The sequence below is a fragment of the Uloborus diversus genome, chromosome 5, assembly GCF_026930045.1.
Source record: "Uloborus diversus isolate 005 chromosome 5, Udiv.v.3.1, whole genome shotgun sequence".
Taxonomy (NCBI): Eukaryota; Metazoa; Arthropoda; class Arachnida; order Araneae; family Uloboridae; genus Uloborus; species Uloborus diversus.
In genome coordinates, this window is record NC_072735.1 from 153,736,595 (window position 1) to 153,762,624 (window position 26,030).

General features: G+C 32.4%; 1 protein-coding gene across 1 annotated transcript; it reads right to left on the reverse strand.

Annotated features, from left to right (window-relative positions):
- Positions 1-3,642: 3,642 nt before the first annotated feature.
- Positions 3,643-25,269, reverse strand: LOC129222216 (dephospho-CoA kinase domain-containing protein-like). Its single transcript, XM_054856694.1, has 4 exons — positions 25,144-25,269; positions 18,842-19,045; positions 12,581-12,668; positions 3,643-6,866 (listed from the first exon to the last, which is right to left on the reverse strand). The coding sequence occupies exons 1-4, from the start codon at positions 25,253-25,255 to the stop codon at positions 6,569-6,571; spliced, it is 702 nt and encodes a 233-aa protein (XP_054712669.1). The 5' UTR covers positions 25,256-25,269; the 3' UTR covers positions 3,643-6,568.
- Positions 25,270-26,030: the final 761 nt, after the last annotated feature.

Below are 26,030 nucleotides of genomic sequence, written 5' to 3' on the forward strand. Positions count from 1 at the left end.
CCGTATTTGTAGATATCTGAGGGAAAATACAGATCTGTATCTGTATCCGTTACTTTTTTGACGGATCTTAAACGGATCATTTCTATTCTAAAAGTTTTTAAATATTTGAATAAAAGATTCTTAAATTCCGTTTGAATTAGGTTTTATTCCCTATTTAAATTAGAAGGTATCATTTCAGAAGCCAATTTGTACCCCCCCCCTCCCTGTTGCAAAATAAAAGGGGAAATAAGTTTTAAAAGTGTGTATCAGTGTGTCTTTTTGTGGCAATGTAGCTCCTAAACAGATGAACGGATTTTGATAGTTCATTTTTCGTTCAAAAGGTGACTTGATCGAAAGTGTTCTTAGCTTGGCCTCGTTTTTGTAGAACTTTAACTATTGGAGATATTAATTCAAAACCGATTTAATGTTTTTCACAATTATGGTAGTAAAAATTTACCCGTACGTTAAAATGTTGGCCCTAATTGAAAGAATGAAGTTTTCTGTGTTTATATTTATTTGAAACTTCCAATTTACATACAGTAGGAGCTATAATATTGTTAAGTAAATTTTAAATGCAATTCTAAGCCTTAATACGCGTGATTAGTACCAATTTCATAGTCAGAAGATAAGGAGAAAAAGCTCAATGATTTAAAATTTTTACCTACTGTCAGTCATATTTGTTAACAAATGTGTGTTCTGACCCGCGGAATTCATCTAAATATGAGGTCGGCTCTCTGGGACATGTTTTTTTTTTTAAATTTAATATTAGTTTTTGTTATTGATTTGGGGTTTCTGTTATTCGTCATTTTTGTTTTTCTCGGCATCCTTTAAAAAAAGGGAGATTAAATTCTCTATTTATTGTTTGTAAAGGTGTTCCCGGCTCTGTATTTCGTCGGTCGGAGAAGTTCGGTGGAATGGGTCAGGGCTGCATTTATGCTGAAATAAAATGGGAAAAATTATTTTTAGCCTGTCCAGTAGCAGCTTTACACTCTTGCTCCTATATCCTACATCTACCGAGTAAGCTAGAAATAATTTTTCACATTCCATCCAAGCATTAATGCAGCGCTGACACATTCCTTCCAACTCTCCCTCAATTTTAACGGAGATTTCTTTTAAGAGTAAATCACAGTCTTAATTATATTTTTGCCACAGTTGACATTTTTTGAAGAAACTGCCATTATTCTGACGGGAATACCAACCGTAACAAATTTTACACTTAGATAGTGGAATTGGGTAAAAAAAGAGATCCGTATCTGTGAATCTTGACACCAATGATCCGTATCCGCAGATCTACTTTTTTAACGATCCGGCACATCACTAATTTGGTTGAACCCTCACTAATGTAGTTACGGTCATGATGTGAGGGGTTTAAATAAATTGTAACATGGAAGAAAAATAATTAATCTGCTCTTATTTACCTTAACAACAAAAAACACATCCCAGTTTGAATAACCGAACTCAACCAAGGCATGAGTTATCCAGCTTTCTCTAACATCAGCTTTAAATCCTAATTTTGTGATTTTGTACTTACCTTGGTGCTTTCAGTACTTGTCACTGCACAGAAAAACAGGCTGCAAGAGCCAACATATAAAAAAGGGAGTTATAGGAACCTTCTAGCTTACCCATAAATATTCTACTGTAGTATCAGGATTGAAACTGAAATCCTAATTTTTAGTAAAACTCAGGGACTAAGACAACACTGTCAGGATATAATGCACCTATACTGCTGGGACTTCATATCCGAAATGTATTATTTGTAACTTCAACAAAGCCACACCATGTGCAATTAAAAAATCTTATCAGAAGGAAAAAATATTCTGAAAATATTTTCAGCTATACCATTTTTTTTTTTTTTTTCACTTTCAAATCATGCACATTTTTCAGACCTGAGAAAAAGTTTAAATGATTTGGCATTTGCATGGGCGCCCATATGTAAAGTTGTAAGGGGGGGGGGCTCAAATATTTCCCCCGTGGTTTAGCTGGATATTTTCCCTGTGGAACTGATTTCAAGACAGATTAGAGTCATTAAAATTTGACATTTTTAATAACTTATTCATTAATGGCTGGAGAAGAAATGTTTTTTTATTTTTGAAAAGAAAAAAGTACTACAAGCAAGGAAGTTCTAATTTCAAGGGGGGGGGGGGGCTCGAGCCCTCCTTTGCCCCCCTATATGGGCGCCCTTGGGCATTTGTCTGTACTGAAATTGTCAATATTTTAATGTTTTTAATTAAATGTTTAGGACTATGGTTGGATGATTTTAGTCCACTAATTAAGTGACTGAGCTGTTGACTTCTTACTGCATATCACACAGTGAATAAATCTTGAAGTTTAAAAAAAAACATTTTTCACAAGCTAAAGAGATATAACCTACAAAGACGAAGAGCATGAAAGATAAACACTGACCAAGGTCCAAGTACACACAACATTTTAAGGTGTGAAATTACAATGCATATCATCAAAATGGTAATCGTATTAATCCAACCAGTTTAAACAGCAGTTTTTCACTAATGGCCTCATTGCTTTGATTCAGTAATAGATTTTCTCAGTGCTTGTAACATTATGGGTAGTGTGATGTTGTAGGTCCTGAACCTAGCTTTTGTTTTCAATATTTCAAGCATAAAATTGTTATCAAATCTAAATATTTTAATTATCCAGCCTTGTACATTTATCTGTGAGTGCCCGCAAGGGGGTCCATGCTTCAGACTGCACCATTGAAATTTATATGGGGCAGGGATAATTTGCGAGGGTTTCGATTTCAATTTGGGAGGCCTCTTGTTCTGGGGGAGTCTCTGTAGCATTTGACAGGTGGGCATCAGCACTAATGATGAGGTTTGGCAGCAGATTAATCTATTCTAAAGAGAGCAGGAAATTGAGAATATGATTAATTTACTGCTTTATTAACATAATAAAGGAATGTGGTAACAACTGATGCCTTAGGCGTCAATACCTAGAGAAAAGTTTAAGATCCAAATTTAAAAAGTGAAGACGAAACTCAGAACAACATGGTAAATTCAAGTTTTTTGTAGGACCCCCCCCCCCCTCCAAAGAAAAAAAACTAGTTAAGTATGGAGGAAAAGTCTATGTCCCTTAACCAACAAACACCATAACTACTTTGCTTCTAAAGGAAACTAATTTTGAAGATATGTGTTTTTATCTTTACTAATAGTAAAGCTGAAAATCTCTGGATCTCTGTGACGCGCATAGCGCTTAGACCATTCGGCCGATTTTCATGAAATTTGGCACAAAATTAGTCTGTAGCATAGGCATGTGCACCTTGAAGCAATTTTTTGAAAATTTGATTTTGTTCTTTTTCTATTCCAATTTTAAGAACATTTTCCCGAGCAAAATTATCATAAGATGGACGATTTAACATGGGAAAGCCAATTGGCGAGAAATTCACCATACATTATTTTTAAATATACAGGTGAACCAAAAGACCTTTTAATTTTCTACTACGGACAGAGTCGTGCCACTAGTAGTAAATACAAATCATTCGTATTGAACAGAAAGTAAATGAATATTTCTTCTTAATACCTCTGATAGTTGATTTAAAAAAAAAAAAAATTGTTTTTCTGTAAATGAAGGTATGATTAGAATTAGATTAATGAGATGAATTTATAAATATAATAAAATATAATCTTCAAAAATATACATAATCTCTACAAGAAGTACAAGAGTAATTAACAACTTTTTTTACAAAATAGTTGCAATAATACACAGAATCAATCAACAATAAATAATGTTTTTCATGAGAAGGAAAGTAATGTATACAAGCAAAATGGGCTTTAACCTTTATTACATTTGTAACATTATCTAGAATTTTAAAATGAATTGAAAACATCAAATGATCAGTTTTTAAAAAGGACTTTTTATCACTCTGTAAAAAAGAATCTTCAAAAATTGTAGTTTCATTACAATACAGTCGAACCTCCATATATCGAACTTCCACATATCAAAATTTTCTATATATCGAAATCCCAGCAAATTTCCATGTTCATTACATAGAAAAATTGTTTCTATATTTCGAAATTTTTTTCGAGACATTCGTAGATTTTTTTCCGCTTTACACTGTCTGCCTCATGAAAAATGAAGGTTAGGGGAGAATATTATGTTTACTAAAGGTTGCTACGAAAAGAAGTAATCTGGGATTGAGGGTCACACCCCTAGATAGGTTGTTGTTCCGTTATGGAGTTCTTAAATTCCCTCAAGTTCATTTCAAATCTAAGTTACAACCAGTAACACTAAAATCAGTTTCAAGTTATCCCTTTTGTCGGTTGATTGTCATTCCTAGTTTTTTAGCTTCAGTAAAAATCATTCAAGTTAAGTAGATTGATTTTTTACTTTTCTCTCGATTACATTGTCAAAACGAAACTCCCCTAATGTTGCGGATCAAGTTAATTGCCAAAGGATGAAGATGTATGATGGCGCAAAAATGTTATTTGTTAATTTTTTAATTATCAACTTTCATTTAATCTGATGCTCGTGTAAATTAGAAATTGGGTTTCATACACGAAAATTAGCTTTAATTTTAGTATTTTAGGAGATTTGTACGATAAAAAAAGATCGTTTCTATACATCGAAATTCCTATATATCGAATTTTTTTTCAGGAATTTGCTACTTCGATATATGGAGGTCCAACTGTAGTATAACTTTATCTGAAATTAACTTAAAAAGTTTCTCAAGCTGGATACAATAACAACCTTTTTTTTATCCTCAACCTTCCAATTTTTTAACAATCATTACAGTTCCCAGTCCTCTTTCCCAACATGATTTTAAATTTTCTTTTATACCATCTCACCTGTGAGTGGCTATGTGAGCATTCTCATTTGGTTTTCATTATCTACAGATATATAACTAAGTAGTCTGTAACCTATTAATGCACACATACTCAGATAAAATGCAAATTGTGAAAACTGTCTTGAAAATAATAGATTAACAAAAAATATACCATAAAGTAAGCCTAAAATAATGCAATTCATCATATGGTTGCAGCAAGTTCTAGCAAAGAAATCTTCATGATTCAAATTATATTCATGATATTGTTTCCATCTTAAATTTTGTGTGGCTCTCGTATTGGCAATTTGAGAGAGTTGACGGTATGAGTGCACAGCTGAATATAATGAGCGCAAAATTATTTATAAAAATTTCTTAAATATGAATTATTATACAAAATATATCAAGCATAGGAAATTAAAACCTTCACTTATACTTTCTTTTTTATGACAAATACAGAAACATATATGTATACTGGGTGATCAGAAAACGTGTGGCCAATTTTGAAGGGGATTAGGGACAAATATAAAAGTATTTAATGTAGTGGGCCATATGAGCATGTTCAAATACAACACACAAAGGCGATAGAGGGCGATATCGTCGCCTCAGAGCAATAGTAAGATATCTCAGTGTTATTTCTGGGATTAGATATCTTACTATTACTTTGAGGCAACAATATGTAGATCAGTTGGAATAAGGGGATAATGAGGAAAGTTGTTCGTTGTTCTAATTTTACACAATTTAATACATGATTCACATCACTGCAGCATGGAACAACATACCTTGTAACAAACACCAGCCATGTGCTGCAGATCTCCAGCAGTATTACACAGCTGCATAAAATCATAACGCATAATGGTTTTCTTCTCTCTCCTGCCTCCTTTTTCGATTGCTTTACATAGTGCCCTCTACCCAAGGACAAATCCGAAAATTTTTTGTAAAAGGGGTCAAGTTTCAATTGCCAGCCTGTTGTACTTTTAAAGAAAAAAAGATCAGTTAAGATGGGAGTCAATCCGGCAAAGAGGATGGCACCCTCTCATATACTATGGAATACTCCCCCCCCCCAAAAAAAAATCAAAATCCTTTCAAATCCTCGCTAAATTTTTCAATGGGGAAACCTCCCTCAAATGTACATCAAAATTTTTCTTTGGGCAGACAGGCAATTCACATTCCCTATACTTTGAATGTATTTGATTACAGCAGTAAAATAGTCGAGAAAAGCACACACAACACCAGGGGTGCTCATCCCTAGGAGCAAGTGCACCCCCCCCCTAAATATTGCAAAGACCCTCCCCAAAAAAAAGCAAGAAAAATACCCCTCAAAACACCCTTCTCTAAAAATTTCAATGCTGCAGTCTGCAGCATGACCCCCCCAGCTGGGGACCCCTGCATAACACTTAAACGACGTGTGTGATTCAAAACGGAAGAGTGCTTTGAAAAAACGTTAAGTTCATTAGAAATGACAAAAATCTGAAAATAGCAATAGACCAGTAAACAAACTCTGTAAATCAATTGAATTATGATGCATTGAGAAGGAATACCTTACAGAACCAAGCAAAAAAGGTTAACATTGATTCCATGTACTATTTTTTTGGATCTAAAAAGTTAAAGTTTAATAATAATCATAATAAATTAAAATTCTTGTCACAGGGAGGTCAGCTGACCCTTTGACCCTCCCTGAATCCACCCAAGCTGCATCCAGACACACATAATCCTGTGAATGTTTTGATATTTGTCTCCTCAAGCCCTTTATTAAATTTGGCCACACATTTTCCAATTCCCATGTATGTAAATAGATAGAAGGATAAACCAATGTCAATGCTTAAAGAGTGACCAAAGTGAATATGTCCCACCACTAATAATAGTAACAAAAATAATAACACAGCTGCCGAAAATTATTCTGTTTCTCCAATGTGTCTTAAAATTTCGTAATTGACTCACTACAGATTGGATTTGATTTTTTGTCAAATCTTCGCTATCATTGTTGTATATAACAAAATCTGCCAACTTTATTTTATCTTGAAGTGGCATTTGAGCATTTATTCTAGCCAGAGCTTCAGATTCAGAAAGTTTGTCTCGATTCATCAATCTTTCTATCTGTTGATGTGGTTCACTAAAAAGCAAAGGAAGCATATTAGACTCATAAAATTAAATTCTGAAATTTTAATTTTTTTCTGCATTTATAACAAACACTGATAAAAAGTAAATAAATATATAAAAACTTCTGGATGTTTGGAAAGCCCAACCCACCTGGGTTTCAATCAAAAAGTTTTCACCAGATTTTTTCATAAATTTTTAAAATCTCAACTTTGATTAAAGTGTTGTAGAAAAATTATTTTTAATGAAATTGAAAAAAAAAAAAGACTCAAATTAAAATTTTGAATGATTAATATTTATTCTTAATTTGCATTATTTGTATAGACTAGGCAATTGCATTTAGCCTTCTAACATTTCATTAGAAATACCAATGCTAATTTACTGCGAAGACAACTAAATATAATTTTATGCAAATACAAAGAGTTGATAAACCACATGCCATGCCCACAAAATTTGAGATATGTATGGTTGGCTAGGGTTTGAGGAAAGGAGGTTAGGTTTATTCGGTTGGAATCAATTCCTGAAGCATCACAGTATCACTTCAGAACATTTGAAGACAATAAGTTAAACAATAATTCAAGTCTGGTATATTCCTAAAATCAATGCTAGGTTGTCCTAACATCTTCACACTGGGAAGAATTAATGTCTAGGTATACTCATTTTATTTCAATTACATTTTACTGAGGACCTAAATGTTCATAACTGATTAAGGTCTAAGCATTTTTCTGTAAAATGCTTCATATTTTCCCTAATTAATTCTCATTATCACTAACTTATAATGCAGAGGTTCTCAACCCTATGTCAGCAGGCACCATTGAGCCCGCCAATCGTTTTACCTATGTCCGCAGCTCTAAGACGACAATTAATATATATCAATTTTTAAAAACATGCTATTTGGAAGTTTTTTCATTTTTTTTTTCTATTATCTACAACAGTAGATATGGCATTCAACAGTCATAAAATCACAAAGTGAAATGCTACCAATCCCTTTGGAAAAGTGTTTTTCACTTTTTAGTATCATTGAGTCATAAGACACCCTTTTCAGTCAATACCGTACATACTCGGGTATAAGTCGACCCCCCTACTTTTAGGAGCAAAATCGAAAACCCATGTATAAGTTGAGTCCTTATTTTTGGAAACAAAAAGGAGCGTTTGCCACTAATTTTGAATTTGAACGTTATAAAAAAGAGGAAAATGAAATGTAATGAACATTTTTATGTTAAAAAAACATCCGATTTTTGTAATGGGTTTGATTTTGCCAATGCGATTTTAAAAATTTGTTGCCTTTATTTTGATTTTATATCCAAAAAAAAAAAAAAAAAAAATGCTGTAGCCAAATTACATTATTTTTAAAAACTGAGCATTAATTATGGACTATCGGGAAAATTCGCAAATATGGTGATCCTTGCAGTTTTAGCATAGTTGGCTGTTTAGTGTAATTATTTAATCTTTATTTCAGTCAGACCAAGTAAAACCATAGCAGAATGTTTAAGTATTTACTTCTTTAGCATTAACTTAAAAGGAATGGGCTAAAATCGGTAAAATATTCATGTTTTTGAGTGTTTTTTTCTACAAAAACAATCAGGGAAAACTTTTCCGAAATTCTCTCCTGCGTATAAGTTGACCCCCTAACTTTAAGCCTCATTTTTGAGACAAACTTTTTTTTGACTTATATGCGAGTATATACAGTACTTATTAACAAGTAGGTATAAATATAACTGTACAAACTATACTTTTCTGAGTTAGTACGAGTAAAGACAGAGATTGAAATAAAAACTTTGGCTGTTTAAAATGACATTGTACTAAAACTAATTGCATAAGATAAGTTTGAGAATATAATTAAAAGAAAAAAAAATGTCCATTTTTAAAAAATGCAGCACATATTGCACACCTAATACAACACTGCCACAAGTCAAAAACTGTCTATTTTGAGTCATATGCACATTTCATGGTGCATTTTCATTACTTCTATTAAAATGCAAAACAGCCACAAACAAGATTTTTTTTAAACTATATGTTAGAGTGTGTTACTATAAAAATTTAAGCTAAGGAGCATTATATTTAACTTGATCTTCTTGAAAAGTAGTTTTGGAGATATGGCAATGTTATACTAGGTCTGTGATATATCTTGTTGCCATTTCATACACTTGTGTAAATTATCGTTTTCGACAACCACTAATCGCGATTTGCAGATGTGCACATGGACCTTTGTTTACAAAGAGGAATATCATTGTGTCTTCTAATATTGACTTAATTTGCAACAAAATGCAATGATACAAATTTTACTGACAGTGAGGTTAATAAAGAGTTTTTATACTTTGTAGCTTTTGTACGCATTCTTTAGTAATTATTTCTTTTACACAAGAATGTCAATCCACCTTAGTCTTATACTAATTCACCATTGAAAAAAAAGTGCCTGTCGTCCAACCGATAAACTAGAACATGTTTTTGGGCTCAAAAAGGTTGGGGATACCTGCTATAAAGTATGACAACTGCAATGGTATTTTCATAAGTACTTTTACACTACTGGGCAATCAATTTATGTCCTTTTGATTAGATAGGTACATTTCTTTAGCGTCCCTGAGAGCCAGTAGTCAAGAATCTTGATCTTTCACCCAGATAATCGAGTTTAGTTCCTGACTGAGGAAGTGCTTGATCCTGTCACTATCAGCGTGCCCACTTCAACTTGACACATTGAAGATGAGTGACTAGCTACTTTTTTTGCAAAGTTTTCGAAGATTATTTAGGAGTTAAGAATTTTTAGTCAAACCAGAAATCAGCTACTTTGAATGAATGCTTTTTAAAAAACTATACTGTTGACAGAGCAATTTAGAAATTAGAAATAATTACAGGCCTGCAAAATTCAGGCCATAAAAAAGGGATTGTGCAGCAATGAGTGACTTTTTTACTGCATGGTGCGCAATTTTAAACATGGTATTAATTTTTCTTTCAATCACATAAGGAGTTTTCATAAAATTGGCTTAAATAGATGGGCAAAAATAAAGCCTATTTTTAAGCACTTTTAATATACTTGGCATGTCTGTAACGGAATTTCTGAGGCCTGCTTTTGCTTATATCTCAGCAAATAGGCCACTCAGAGACTTCAGGATTTCCCTAAATGGTTTCTTTAATCTTAAGTTACTACTTAACGCTAAAAAATTAAAATTTAAAAATAAATTTCATAGCATTATCCTCATCTATAACAGTAATAGATAATGAGGATAGATAAAGAGACATAGGATCCTTATCACAGGGATCAAAGTGACCAACAGACAAAATATAGGACATGTTTGTAAAAAAATATAGGACACATTTTGAAAAAATATAGGATTTATAGGGCATAAAAAAATGATTAAATTTTGCATACGATGAAGGGGCGACTGCCTCACACTTTTTTCATCATCAAACATCGCCTCAACGTTAAGATTTCAATTTCAAAACAGTCTGGGTGAGCTTACCTGAACATAAACCAAATATACGTCACCAAATAATGTTTAAAATTTCAGTTTTAAAGCTTCAATTTTGTAAATTTTCCGGAAGAAAATCCCTGAGCGGGAAACTACCTTCTCCCTTTTAATTCAAACATGACCTAAATTTACGTTATAAGGATTCCAGTTTGAGGGGGGAAAATCAGGAAGAGAATCCTCTAGATAGCAAAAAACTGTTTTTAAGTCTCCAATAAAAAAAAAAAAAAAAAAAAAAAATCAGGATATCTTTTTCTAAAGTCCCCAAAAGATATTTAAGACTAAATTCTTTAGATTTCATCAGTTAAAAGAAAAAAAAAAAAAAAAAACTGGGAGACTTTCCGAATTTTTTCGCTTCTCCTTAAGTCAATAAAAAGAGAAGTCTAAATTAAGATTCAAAAGATGTTTAAACTTTACAAAATTTCTGGGAGAGAACCCCAAACCCTTTGCATTCTAAGTTTGCTACAGATGGCTTTAATTTGCGTCTTTAAGACATCAGTTTAAGCATTTTTTTTCCCGGGAAGAGTATTTCTTACCATTACATTACCAAAGACAGTCCAAACTTCTTCGTTTTTACTATTATTATGATTAACTAGACTTAAAATTTTTTGTCCCTGCACTTATAAGTTCCACTCCCCGCCTCTGTTAGGGTGTATACCCCCCCCCAAAAAAACCCCCCGAAAATTCTGTTTTCAAGTTGCACATTTTCTTATATTTCTCCTTTCATGTCAAAACAACTGTAAAAATGTTCATTTAATTTTAACAATGCTAACCTGTGCCAACTTGCATCTGAAATTGTGAGTCAGCACTTATGTCGGCTCAATCGAGATTTTTTTTTTTTTGGAAATTCGAAATTTCATGTTGATATAACGTTGCCCCTATAGTTCCATATGTACCACAAAAACATTCATCCAAATTAAAAAATATTATGGGATACAGCAGGAGGCCCTTTTTCAAAAAAAAAAAAAAAAAAAATTTTTTATTTATTTCTTAAAAGACTATACATAAATTTATATTAAAAAGCAATTTAAAATTATTAGCAAACACAAATTTAAATCAACTTTTACAAATGAATAATAAAAAAGTAATGTATTTAAAACAAAAAATTTATCTGAGACATGAAAAAATCCATATTTTTGAGTACTATGTGGGAGATTTAAATACTGCATGAGAGCAAAATCTCCTACTTAATACCAATTACCTATTTTATTGCTTATATTTTCCAGTTTTATAACTTCTGAAAATTCACCTTATGTTTCTTAAAAAAAAAAAAATACATAGAAAAATTAGTTTTTTTGAAGAAAATTATAAATTTTAGGTCAAGTTTAATATTTTTAAACTTGAATGAAACTTTTTGTGGTACATTTGGGGCTATCGGGACAACGTTTTATCAACATGAAATTTCAAATCTTTTAATTGCTGTAACTCAAGTAAATTTTCATCCAGTTTTCCCCTTTCAGAGCTTCTTTTTTGATGAAGCAGGGCATGACTTTCAATGAAAGGTCACATAGCTCATTATGTATTTGGTGTAGAATTCCTCTGGGGTTCAAAAAATTATAGGATTTTTTTTGGAAATATAGGATAGTTTTTGACCTTTTTTGAAAAATATAGGACCTATAGGAAATATAGGAAGACTTTGATCCCTGTTATCACGAATAACTTGTATGTTGTGAAACATAAATTAGTTTGGGGAACCTTGAATATTAAATGGTTTTAATTGAATTAGCATACAAATAAATCCTAGAGAGGAACAAATATTAATTTTTAGTGCCCATTGCTTAAAGCTTTAGACCTTGTATATAGTTTTTTTTTTTTTTTTTAGTACGGAGCATTTATATGAAAAAGTATGGTGAAGTTTCGCGATGGTAACATCATACTATTTCTGAAATACATTTAACACACACATATTACACTAAAAAGAATAAAATAATGTAATTTTTAACAAAATACTACTATTTTTCATAATGCACTCAAATGAACAAAATATCTTTTATGGGGCAGGATGGTCAATTTAAGTATTCTGGTAGTTTTCAATTATTCCGAGAAAATGAAACAAAACGAAGAAAAGTGCGGCTCAAGTCATTTGAAACCAAACTTTCCTAGAAAAATATGCATGTTTCAATGCTCAGATTTATGATAAGATAGACCCTCTATCTTATCAAGCCTGATTGTTGAACACTTGACATAATTTTTTTTTTTCGAGATAGACTGCAAAGCTAGGCAATGCAGCTAGTTCATTTATAAAGAAGAAAAATTTTTAACTCACCATGCAACAACAATTGTTTTATGCAAATACTTAACCATTTGTCCGCTTTCGAATAAAAGAGGTAAATCAATCACAGCAAATTGATGACCTGAAAAATTGACACATGTAAGAAACTAAATAAGCGAAAAAAATATGTTTTAAACATTTAAATACATAACACATATAGCAAAAAGAAACTAATAGTGTTCCCGCTAGGCCGTTTTTGAAGGGCGCAGCGCCCTGCCCTTTTCCATATCAGCAGAATGCGCTCTGCCCTTCTTTTAGATCGCGAAATGGGCCCCGCCCTTTTCAAAAATAAGAAATGGCACCCTGTGTTTTTAAAAAGATGCCTCAACCATCGTTTCGACCTGCCGCGATATCAGGGCAATTTTATTTGTCCAGCGATCATCTGCAAAAACGCTCATGTCTTATCCTTGTTCCCAGAATTTCACCTTGAAAACGGCCCCATAAACAAAAGGGGAAGCAAATACCTAGGCAAAGAGGGGATGAGATTCTCAGAATTCAAACAGGCTTATCAGTAGGAAACAAAGTCATGTTCTTCCTTCTACTGAGGGTAGGTTTTTGAAAGGTTGTGGGAAGGAGTAGGGTCCTCTGGGAAGGGAGAGATCTTTGTTTCATTCCTTCCCATCCTTGATCTTCTGAGAATCAACAATGAGAGAGAATAGGACATTTTCCTAACATTTCAGCCCTTTGTGTCCGTTTTTCGTTTGCACGTGGAAATTAGGCCTAGCTAATTTTAGCGCGTTGATAGTGATTGTGTAGCAATCTTTTCACATCTGTTTCTGGAAAGTTAACTTTCTGATTGTTTCCTAAGAGGAACATAGTCCAAAGCTTACTGGGCTAAAATGCAAGGGTATTTTTTTAATATCTTAGATTTTTAACCCCCATCCCCATCCCCCCCCCAAAACCGTTTGAAATGGGAAAATATCGCATTGACTGGGCGTTCATTCACTTCTTTCCTTTTTGCTAAGAATTTTTATTATCTTTTTATATGTGTGTGTGTGTGTGTGTGTGTGTGATTCATATAACAGATTATTTAAAACACTTATTGACACAATAAAAACCATACTTTTGACATACTTGTGCTTTTTTCTAACTAAAATGATCTTGCACTGTTTCTTTTTCCTTTATAAATATTATACAATTGATTTTTAAAAAAAACCACAAAATTAAAATGCTGATGTATTAAATTTTCACAAAAATTGTCTGAGATAAAAATCTTAGCTTGGCCCAAGCTGCTTATGTATTGCATTTAGGAGCGCATACATCTGCCAACACATTTGTGTTATGAATTTGAACAACTCCAAGACTAGGAAATAGAGCTCAAATAAAGTCTTTTTAGTTTTGCAACTTGCTACCACTGCATTTTGAAGCACTGCACACAGTATTTTAAGTTAATTATTCTATTTGAAGCGTAGTATATTTAAACTAGTATGTTGTGGCCATCACGAAACTTTCTTCTATATTTTTCTTTTTTTTTCTGATCCCTCCCCATGCTTGACGAGGAAGCAATATTCCCAACAAAAACAAAATTACACATGCAAAAACTTGACGACCATCCCAATGTCTGAATTATTGCAAAAGCAAAGCAAAGAGCGAAAATTGAAAGTTATTTTAAAAGCCTTGCTTGAATTAATTACAAATATTTTATTTGTTATCAAACATAAGATGGCAACAGTTAAAAATTTTAAATCATTGAGATAATATTTCCGATCATTTCCATACAGTTAAAATCACGAGAAATACGCAGACGACAATCTATTACGATTTATCTTTCTTATTGTTGCATTAATAAAGCTATTTTTATTCGCAAAAAAAATAATGATAATAAAATTAAATCAGCACCTCTTGGCGCGATTGGCGCCAAAATTGAACCAAAGCGTGTTTACATATGGATTCACATATATTCCAAATTTCAACCAGAACGTAGCATTACTTCTTGAGATAGGGCACTCACAATGGAAAAAAAGAACGGGCGATTACGCTACCCCTTTTTTAGCTGTTGACACCAAAATAAAATCAGCTTTTATACCCACTAAGGGCTACTTGCCGATAAATTTTTCTTTCATTCCGTTCATTATTTCTTGAGATACAGCAGTCACAATTGACGACAAAAAACGTTCTATAGCTCAACCCCCGTTTGAGTTATTGACACCAAAATTGAATTAGCACCTGTACCTGTTACTGGCAACATATGGACCAAATTTTGTTTGATTCCGCCAGTTACTTCCTGAGGAATAGCACTCACGGGTAACTTAAAAAACGTCCTATTGCTCCACCCCCCTTGGATGAATTCGCGCCAAAAACCAATGGGCACAAGTTCACATAGGGGCACATATGTGTACCAAATTTCGTTCGATTTCATGCGGTAGTTTTTGCTGTAGAGCGGCCACAAAAAACTGGTCACACACACACGTGACACACATACACACACATACACACAGACAGACAGACATTTTCCAAAAATAGTCGAAATGGACTCAGCACACCTCAAAACGTTCGAATCCGTCAAAATTCGAAATTCGAAAATTTGCACAAATCCAATACTTTCTTCTATATATTAGATATAGAAGAAAGTAAAAAGGAGAATTTACACTCATCACGATTTTGATGTCTACTAAAATACTCAATGGCACAATGCACATTACTAGGCAGTTTCTGTGGTAGAAAGGGGAGATCAGTAATTAAACACTGTTCTTCTTAAATTGAAATTCAAAGGGTTTTGAAATGCCTAGAATTTTTTTTTACTCTTATAGGTAGTTAAAATTATGGCCTGAAAAGTGTTGAAAAACACCCAAAGCCAAGTTTCAGTTTTTGCCAAATGTTCCTATGGCGTATGGAAAATGTGCTTAGCTTAGTTGGCATTTGTGTGTGTGTGTGTGTGGGGGGGGGGGGTGAGCTAACCCTATTCTGCAGACAAGTGCATTTTCTGGATGAAATCATATTTAATCTTATACATATAAAATCTGAGTATCTATCTATCTATGTCCAAGCTTCTTCTCCCGAACGACAGTGAACTGACCATCGAACCAGGTATCGATGGATTCGTCATCTTCCCGTCTTCATGTTTGGCTATTTAACATAATCCTCCGATAATAATTAGCGGAGATATCAATTAAAAACTATTAATTATGACTCTTAGATTTCAAAATCAAATCCCTATTTTTCGAAGGCTTTCCTCCATTCAAATTATTATTTAGTGCTTCATCTCAACTTTCCATAACAATGCTTTTATTAAAATGTATAGCGGGTGAAGAAAATCATTGAGATGAAAGATCTGTTGCCATTTTTTTTCTCGAATATGAACAGGTAAAATTCTTGTTTTTATTTTGAGGCTTTTCCTGTAATCAGGGGATTTAAAATGTTTACTTTTTGGGGTTTTCCGCAATCTGCCGCAAAATTTCAGTGACTTTTTTTTTTGGTTCAAGCCTGAGTGTTGAACTCGCGTCACTTGATATAACTTTTATTTTCGAGGTGGACCGTGCAAAGCCGGGCGACGCAGCTAGTACTAAAGTCAGTGGTGATGGCGTTCGGGTGGGGGGGGGGGGGTGCATCATTGGTCTTGGGTGGGGGGGGGGGACACCGCGTTGAAATAGTGCCCTTTTTTTAAAAAAGTGCCCCTTTCAAAGGCCAGCACCCTGCCCTTTTTTTTCCTAGAGTGAACACTAGAAACTAAGATGATCGACCACTATAACACACAGTGCACTTAGCAAACAACAATATAAAAATGTTAATAAATAATTAATAAATTTAAAAAATAATAAAAAAATATTTCCTACTAATAAAGTTCAAAGTCTGGATCTCTTTGACACGCATAACGCCAAGACTGTTCCGCCAAGTTTAATGAAATTTGGCACAAAATTAGTTTGTAGGGTGTGCACCTCAAAGCAATTTTTTAAAAATTCGATTGTTATTTTTTTAATTCTAATTTTCAGTCCGTTTTCACACAAATTTGATAATATAGGGAGAAATATTTTATTCACATTTTTAAGTTTTAGGTCATCTGAAAGCTTGGAATTTTCTGCTTATGATGAAGTTTGTTTGAAGTTCTAAGAGCATTAGGAGAGCTGTAAGAATAGTTTAGAGAAAACTAACATCCAAGGCTTATCTTAAGCAAGCCAAACGATTCTAAACGATTTAGCTCAAGAATACAACCAAAAATTAAAGATAAATGGAAATTATCTTTGAAGCAAAAATTAAATGTGTATGTTACTATGTTTACGTCTTTTACTCCCCTTGAATGTTTAATTTTTTTTTTTTCGTTTTAAAATTTTTTAAAAACGTGCTTATTTTGGCGATGAATCCTTCTTTCTATAGAAAAAGATCTAAATTAAAATATTTTGACTGTTAAAGTTGCCTGCTTTTATTTTCTTAGTTTTATAGGAATCAGGTTCAATTAAATTATTAAAATACGGTAAACCCTTGTTATATCATCCTTTTTTTGCAGGGGCGTAGCTAAGGGGGGGGGGGGTTTGGGGACAAAACCCCCCCCCCCCCCGAAAAGTTAGTCTCAAAAAAAAAAGAGAAAAAGAAGAGAGAAGAGAAAGGAAAAAATTCCAAGCGATTATATACACACACACACACACATATATATATATATATATATATATATATATATATATATATATATATATATATATATATATATAAAAGAAGTAACCCCCCCCCGAAAGTCGGGTCTAGCTACGCCACTGTTTTTTTGGTTTGACGAAGAAAAAGCGCAATGTATCCGAAAGTGCGATATAACCAAGGTCATTAAAAATAGTTATCCATCCAACACACAAGCAAATTAGAATTCACTCTTTTTGACATAATTTTCAATTGGTTCAGATGTAGTTCGTGAATGTACCATCACGCGCATCAAAACTTAAACAAAACTAAAATTTATGAAAATTTCAGCGTCAGAAAGGTACAAACATCAAATGGCGAATGAAGTTGATCTTTCATAATACCGTCGGATAAGAGTGAAACTTCCAATACCTTATTATTCTCAATAGATTTTCTAATCTTTTCGATTTGCTCTATAAAAAATGTAAAAAGTAAAAGTAATCAGATTGTTTCCAGAAAACTCTTTTGCTTGTCCAGATCATTCTTCCTTTCTTTGATGCAAATCCTGATTTATGCATGCAAGCACAAATCTTTTCTGTACTAAAAGGCTTCATCTACTTGGACTAGTGCCTGCCTATCATTTTAAACTGAAATACTCTACTGGTAGTAATGTACATTTGGATGGCAGGAATTACTGCTACTGCATCTCCAGTGAATTCAGAAGAATGGAAGCATTTTTGTTTTGTTCAATGGTTTTTTTTTTTGGGGGGGGGGGCTAAATATTTTGGGAGAGAGAGGAAAAGAGCGATATATTTGAATGAGCGATATAACAAGGGGTTACTGTATTAAATTACAACCTTTTCGGCAAAATGTCTTATTTTGCATTTTAAGCAAGGAAGGGTCACTTCCTTCCTCTTTTAAATTATTTTTAAGGAATTTGCTGGTTTCTGTTGAGCAATATGCTAAAGTTTCAAATCTGCCAAAAATATGAAGAGATTAAAAAAAAAAACTTAATGCATAGTAGACGTTAACTGTAAATATACAAGAGAACCAAACAACCTTTCAATATTCTAATACCTGCAAAGCCTGTGGATAGCTCTAGCAAATAAACAAAATAAAATGAAACAAAACTTTTGTTTCCCTGATAAATCTCGTCTTTCCTGATTTGTGGCCATCCTGAAAAGTGCTGCTGATTTCAACGAGTGAAGTGAATATTTTACCTAAAAGGTTTTTCATAACATACCAATACCTAATTGGTCTATTGCTGCACTGAATAATAATTTCTTTTAATGTCAAATAGTTAATAGCCTTGTTTTAAAAGCCTTTCATTTTTTAAAACCAATTTAATAGGAGAGTATTTAGGTTTAGGATCTGCTTACCTCTGTTTAAAAATCATTTTTAAACAGGTGAGATTTGGTTCAATTGGAATTTATTAAAGGTTTCATTTTGGCTAATCAGAGTTTTGTTAAGGGTCTCTAAACGAAGGCAAATTTCTTGTGGCCACAACCCTGACATTGCTTTCAATATATGCATGAAACATGGCAGTGTAGAAAGTATTTTAATGCATTTTATTAGAAAGTAGGTACCAGCAGAAAGTTAAGATCAAGATCAATTGCAGGAAAAAAAAAAGAAAGAAAGAAAAATGTAAAAGCAATTAAAAGAAAGAAATATGCCAATGAAACTACAATTTATGGAGAACAACATAAAACTTACCAGAAAAAAATAGTTTCAAACACTTCCAAAATATAGATTTATATATTTCAGGATGTGTAATTGAATTCAGAAGTTTCCTCTTATCAGGTTCAGCAAATATGACTGCAGCCATGGCCTTACGATTTAAAGAACCATCAGTATGAAATACAGCATCTCCAAACTCCTTTCTTATCCTTCGCCAAGCTCGTTTTTGAGGTTCAACCACTAACAACATCACAATAAATAAATATCAAGCAAAATTTATGCATTTCACTTTCCAATATCATACAGAGAATTGCTTCCCAAGACACTTAAAAATTAAAACATGTGTAATACTTTAAAACATTATTCTGAACAATTTCATTAAATTTGATTATGTGATTTTGGAACTGCTTTTACAAAACAAAAAAAAAATAATTACACTATGCAAAAAAAAAAAAAAAAAAAAAAAAAAAAAAAAAAAAATCAACCTAAGCTATGAAAATTAGCCCCCCTCCCCTAAAAAAAGGGTTAATATAGATAAAAAACATTTTCTCTTGTTTGAATTAAACAAAGTTTAAAAATATTATTAAGTATTGCAAAATGCAATAATGTACAAATAAAATGCTGTAGAAAGGGAATTTTGGATTTTGACCTTTTCAGTCTAATAAATTATTAAAATAGTAACATAAGCATCAAAACTTTTACATGAATCAAACTAGTAGTAAAAATATTCACATAATAATAATTCATTTCCTGAAACTCTGATTAGTGAAATACATTGAATTTATCCCCTTTTAAAAAAATTGAAACAATGCCTTCCATAGCCAAGAAAACAAACATTCCTGCAAATGCGGGCTACTTTGGCCCTAGGGTCCTTCTGTGGCTCAAATTGAGAAAACAATACAATACTCTCGATCAACTTTCAAGAAGCAATTTTTAAAGATACGTATTTTGACAGATCTGTTTGAGAGCAGTCTCAATGACTCAGTAATGTATACTAAGCAGATAGCTCTCTACAAGGAGCAACACACTAGTTTTCAGGGTTTGTTGATTTAAATCAGATTGACTTAAATCATGATTTAAATCAAGTGATTTTTTTAAAGAAAATCATTAATTAAAATCAGTTGATTTTATTTTTATAAATTAATTTTGCATTTTTAGAATGCATTGCTCTAAATTTCACCACACTGCATTATACCATCTTAACTATAACAGGCAAAACTACCTCTTTCTGTGTATGTAACAGATTTTCACTCTTGCAATATTGCTTTTACTCCAAAACTACAGTTCAGAACAAAACAAAAATTTGCAGTTTTTCTTATGCACCATGACTAATATAGATAAGAAAAGGATTTGTTCAACATATTAATTTACACTAAAAATTTACATGACGATTGAAATCTTATCTTTAAGCAAGCATAAAACAAAATCATATCTTATCTAAACATTATAAAGCATTTATAAATTTTAAAAATGTATTGAATAGTTAGAGAACTTATCTTAATTTAAAAAGTAAGCTAAATGGATTCATCTATTGTATGAAATATATTATGTTTACAAATGTAAAGTTATTAATATTTACAAATTTTTGAAGATTTAAAAAAAATAAAAAAAATCTGATTTAAATTTAAAAAATCCAACTTTTTGGATTTTTTTAAAAAATTAAAAAATTATGAACTCTGCTAATTTTGTGATAATTGTGCTAACATTTGTCTTTACAACCTCTCAGACTTTTATATGTAGAAGCAGTTCTATATCAGCTAAGAGTTTGTTAAGCACCTATTTATGAACACTATTAAATACTTTATGTAGTAGTGTAGTTTTCTTTTCATTTCTGTTTAGGTTTTTATTCAAACATTTTCAATAACAGCAATCTCCAAATCTAAAAATGCGGCCTACTTTGGCCCAGCATAAAAACTTGAAAAGAAAAAAAAAACATCAGAGATTTGGAAAAGAAAAGCTCAAAATAAAACCAGGTCAATTACCTTTCAAAACAGAAAAATTACAAGAAAAAACCAAGAATTCTCAGCAACAGATTAAGAGAGCCATTACAGACTCAAATCCTCAGGGCTCAATAGCTTTTATTATAAAAGATGAAGAGAAACAAAAAATTGCAAGAGGTTTAGAAAATGTTGACCCAGTTGCATTTACTTCTAATAAATTTTGTTAATTTTTTTGGAAAGTTTATGGAATTTTGTTATTGTAGAATGTAATGAGCTCAGGTTTCCAAGGATAGCTGTTCATGTGAGAGAACAAAGAGCTAATGTGGAGAGCAAAAGGAAACGCACCAAAATTTTTTAGAACTGACCAAAAATTTATTTATTTTTTGTTTTTTTTTGTTTTATGGATGGTGTTAGTCAGCCCGTTCATAAAACATTACTTTATAAATATACCTTAAAGCTATTTTATGTTCACATATGGGGATGAAAATGACATCATTGCTCAACCTAGATATATTTATAAGCCTGTCTAAGTTCTAATTGAGCCATTTCATGTTAATATGTGACTAGTGTTTGCCCAGTGGTCGAAATTCAACCATATTCATAAATGAATATTTGAGGAAAACTTGTATGAAGTTAACGATTTCCAACATTATAATTTCTATTCTTACTCATGTTTACTGCATATCTGAAAACATACAATTTTTATACGAACATACAACACCACAGTAATAATTTATGCCAATTTTGCTTTTTATCTGTTAATCTCAAAATAAATGGATGAAAGGGGATATTTCGGTAATGGGGCCATTTCCGAAATTTTCAAAGTATTTTTTATTGGAAGAGGATGCTTAAAAACAAAGGTTCTAACCATTTTTTAAATAATTTGAAAAAAAATTAATATTTTTTAACAACTATTTTGATTGATGTGCAGATTGAAATTATTTTTTTAGCATTAAAAGAGATAAAATGCCACGCATTGATGCCATTAGCGCACAGCGTAAATTATCATAACCCGAAAATGTGGTTGAGAGCAAACCGTAAATATTTAGTGCGGCAATGGAGTCGCGGGCAAAGTACATCACTTATAACGTCATAAAGACCACGCCTTATTTCCAAAATCGGATATTCAAAAAAGTTTTAGGAAAACAACTGTTGAGAAAATAAAAAAAATTTCTGGCTCAACATTTTTTTTTCTTATTCTATATATTTTAGTGACTAAAAGTAGTACTTTTGATTGAAGGAAACAACCCCATTGAGAAATTGGTGCGGTCGACAAATTGCTGGCTTGAACAATTTTATTTTGGATATCATGTTGCTTTGAGCTAACCCTATGCAAATAAATACTTCCCTACGTTTGTTTACGTATGCGAAGGAAAAACATTTTTGGCACTGGCATTGGAAACAAAAAAAAAAATGATGCCGATGGATAAAAATCACCAATTATCGAATTTTTGAAATCTTCCTGTATGAAATGAAGCATCAAAACTTAATTTATATGTAAAACTTCTGTGTGGACAATGTTACTTATAAAACGTCTACTATTATTGAGTAAGTTGCTTCTTAGTCATTAGAAATATAAATTTCCAAGTATCAAATGAACGAACTCTACTTGTGTCAACATATAACTGTCCATTCAAAAACACTGGCCGTTGTAATAATAGTAAAATTTTTAAAAAAGGTTGACTTTGTGATTTGTTTATGGTTACGGGCGGTGCATAACTGATGTCACTTTTCAACATTTTCGACCCCCCCCCCCCTTTATCACAATGTTTTGCACTTCACTATACCCCCCTCTTCCCTTTGTCACATGTCACGCTGTTTTTCATAAACTTCCTATTTAAAAAAGGCTTGTCACGTTCTCCCCATTGTATGCTCCTCTTGTCACGTCTTTCCCCTCCCTTGTCACAAACTGTTACTATTTCGTGAGCCCCACCTTAAAGCGGGACTTCATTCGTGGACAGCCCCAATTTTGTGGCAACAGTGTGCAAATATACATTTCCCTACTCTTTAATTTCTTTTCTTAACAAATGCAGTTATTTCATTTCTTTATGCTCAAGCGAGAATTGGCAACACTACAATATTATCCAGCAATTTCTTCATGCTAACCATGTCACGTGAAAAAGCAAATAAAGATAATTTTCACCAACTTTTAATTGCTTCTAGCGGGTTGGCGTTTTTGCTCGGTAAACCGGGTAGAACGTGTTTCAAAGTATTTTTCATGAGCTTTTCAACCATACATTGCTCAAAGCATTAAAATGCATTTTTCAGGCAGAAAAAGCGGTTTAAAATATGAATTAAAACTAAATATTTCACGCTTCCAACAATGAATGTCAACAATGGAAAAGAGATAAAATTGTAATTTGTGGGTTTCGCTTACTAAAAAACGCTTATAACTTTTTTCTAGTGGATTTAGGTTATTGGACTTTGGGCGCCCTGACAATTTCTTCGTAAGGAGCATTTTTTAAAGACCAACCATATCAAATTCGAAAAAAATGGACCATCCGTTCGCGTAGAAAGTGCCCTTTAGGACGAAAATGCGTTTTTTTATTAATATCTCCGTTACTTAGCGTTCGATTTCAAAAAATTTTGTTGATGACACTAAAACTCGGCAATGGCTACTGAACAAAAAAAGAATGAAGGAAATCGGTTCACAAACAGAAGAGAAATCGGTACCGAAAGAAAACGGCTAGCCTATTAATATATAAAGATACTCTTAGCTGTATACAATTGTTTTATTTTCACACTTATTTTATTTTTTAGAATTTTACTTTAGACTTGTTATTGAAACCAAAATCACCATAAAAGCCACAATATCTAAAACCAACTTATACTTCTTGGTGGGTCAGTTGCTGAATTGAAAGTTAAGAAATTGCTATCATTACATCGTCTGCAGGATATAGTTTATATCATCATTTTGAACTGAAGCTTCAACAGTGACCGTTAGAGGAAAAACCAAAATTTTGGCAAAGAGCAAGAATCTTATTGGGAGACAAAAAAAGTGTTTCTATAAAACTTGAACAGTTTCTCAAAGAGCAGCAACATTTAAAGAAAACCAAAACTCATCAACTAGGCAAACTAAGAAATCAGCTTTTCTTTCTAAACTGGACAATCTTTTTGATGTTGCTCACGTGGGTGTCTTAACCAGTAAATTGGTATAGCAAGAAAGAAAATACTTTTTAATGGTACATAGGAAGAAGGGTAGGTGTGAATGAATGATGGATATTGACAATAAAATGGATATAAGAAAGAAAAAGGTTCTTGAAAGAGGAAAAAAAGACAAAATCACCAAAACAACAAGTGAAAATTGTCGAGTTAGAAGAAAAGTTTGATCAGAAGCTGCTTTTGCCCTAACAGGACACAAACAGTTCAAGACACAATATTGATGATTTCTTTATAAGTAGGGACTCAAGTTGCTGTCATAGAGTAAAGCCAAAGAGTTCAAAAATTTACAGGCATAATGGCTAAGTTTTAACCTAATATGTCTCTTGTCTGGAAAGGATGAAGTGCTTGCCAGTTCTAGTTACTGAGAAAAGAATTCACCAGCTACTTCCAATTGCCAAGCTTTCATCTAGAATAAGAAAAATGCAAGCAGCAAGTGTTTGAGGATATTGAAAAATTGGGGGGCGTATCAAACAACATCCAGGTGATGTGCTTTGCCAGAACTCTTGTATAAATAAACTAGTTCCCAACTAAAGTCAGACCAAACAACGTAAGTAGAAGCACAAATTTGTAAATTACAGCAGACACGTGTTTCGGCGTTACAGGGAACGCCTTTTTCAATGCAAAAATAATGAGCTTATGGATGAAAAGACATCCGACAAAAGCTTTTGTCGGATGTCTTTTCATCCATAAGCTCATTATTTTTGCATTGAAAAAGGCGTCCGACAAAAGCTTTTGTCGGATGTCTTTTCATCCATAAACTCATTATTTTTGCATTGAAAAAGGCGTTCCCTGTAACGCCGAAACACGTGTCTGCTGTAATTTACAAATTTGTGCTTCTACTTACGTTGTTTGGTCTGACTTTACTATTCAGCACAAAGGTATTTATTTATCTTAGTTCCCAACTAGTTTAGCTTCCTAATCAAGTCTCAGTTTAAACTCACATCCAAAAAAAAAAGAATTAATAGATGTATGCATTTTCATTGCACGTGTGTACATGAAAGCATGAATTTTTAGGACTTGAAATGCTCCATATTATGAGATGTTGCTATTGAAGTTCTTGATAAATATTCTACTATACATTCAAATTTTTTAAAGTCAACTTCGGTATCAAAGGATATAGTTTCTTTGTGCTTTTCTGTCTTTTTTTTTAAATGAATCATTTTAATGTTCCTATCAAAACACGAATGAAGGATGCTAGGAAGAAAGCAGCTAGCTAAACATTGAAGTTAAACTTACCTTCACGGGCAACAATGTCAGCATCAATAACTTCTACACCCATACTTCTAAGCATTAATGCCACAGAGCTTTTACCCGTGGAAATTCCACCAGTTAAGCCAACTAAAAACATGTCCAGAAAGATTTCAAACTAAAAAAGAGAAATATTTTAATTTAAAAATAAGTATAATATGCATAAAACGTAAGAGCACAGTTACCTGAAAATGTCTTTTTTTATGCTTTTCAGCTATTATATAATCTCAAATAAAAAATAAATAAGAAAACCAGGGGTGCAAGTGGACTGAAGTAAAATTTTTAGACGACACTGAATTTTTTGGAAACTATGGGAAAGTTTGACCCTCCCCCCCCCAAAAAAAAAACTCTTTGAATATGCATACAAAATTCCTTAAAAAAAATCAGTTTCAGAATGTGTTGTCAGCTCAAACTTTTACGGCAACCCAAAATTATTGGAATTTACGGATCACCAGCACTTTTAAAGAAAACATAAATCAATCTCTTTATCTTAAACCATAGATTATATTTTACTTTTACTGAAATACAAAACTTAAGAGTTGTAGGGACTGTAAATTTTTATGAGCATAGAACACATTTTATGAATTAATAAAATATTTTCATACAATACTAGTTTAATGGTCTGAAATATATACGATATATATTCGACTGCCCCAAAATTGTACGGGGGAAAATTTTTTTTGGAATTTCAACTCTCATACCATGTATTATTGTGACATTTGGTGTAAATAACTGTCTTGCAAAATTTTAAACAATTTGAGGAGTATTAAGTGACAGCTCAATGCCATTAAAAGTTTCGAAAAGCTAATTTATCGAGTAATATTTCTGTTTTTTAAATTTTCATAAAATTTACACAACACAAAAGCCTTTTTTCT

Bases quoted from the DNA above. Each gene is read 5' to 3' on its own strand.
- LOC129222216 (XM_054856694.1), bottom strand. From the start codon at position 25,255: ATGTTTTTAGTTGGCTTAACTGGTGGAATTTCCACGGGTAAAAGCTCT. The intron at 19,046-25,143 runs GTAAGTTTAACT...TGATGTTGTTAG, and splicing joins TGACATTGTTGCCCGTGAAG to TGGTTGAACCTCAAAAACGA. The intron at 12,669-18,841 runs GTAAGTTTTATG...TCAATTTTTCAG, and splicing joins TTTGAAACTATTTTTTTCTG to GTCATCAATTTGCTGTGATT.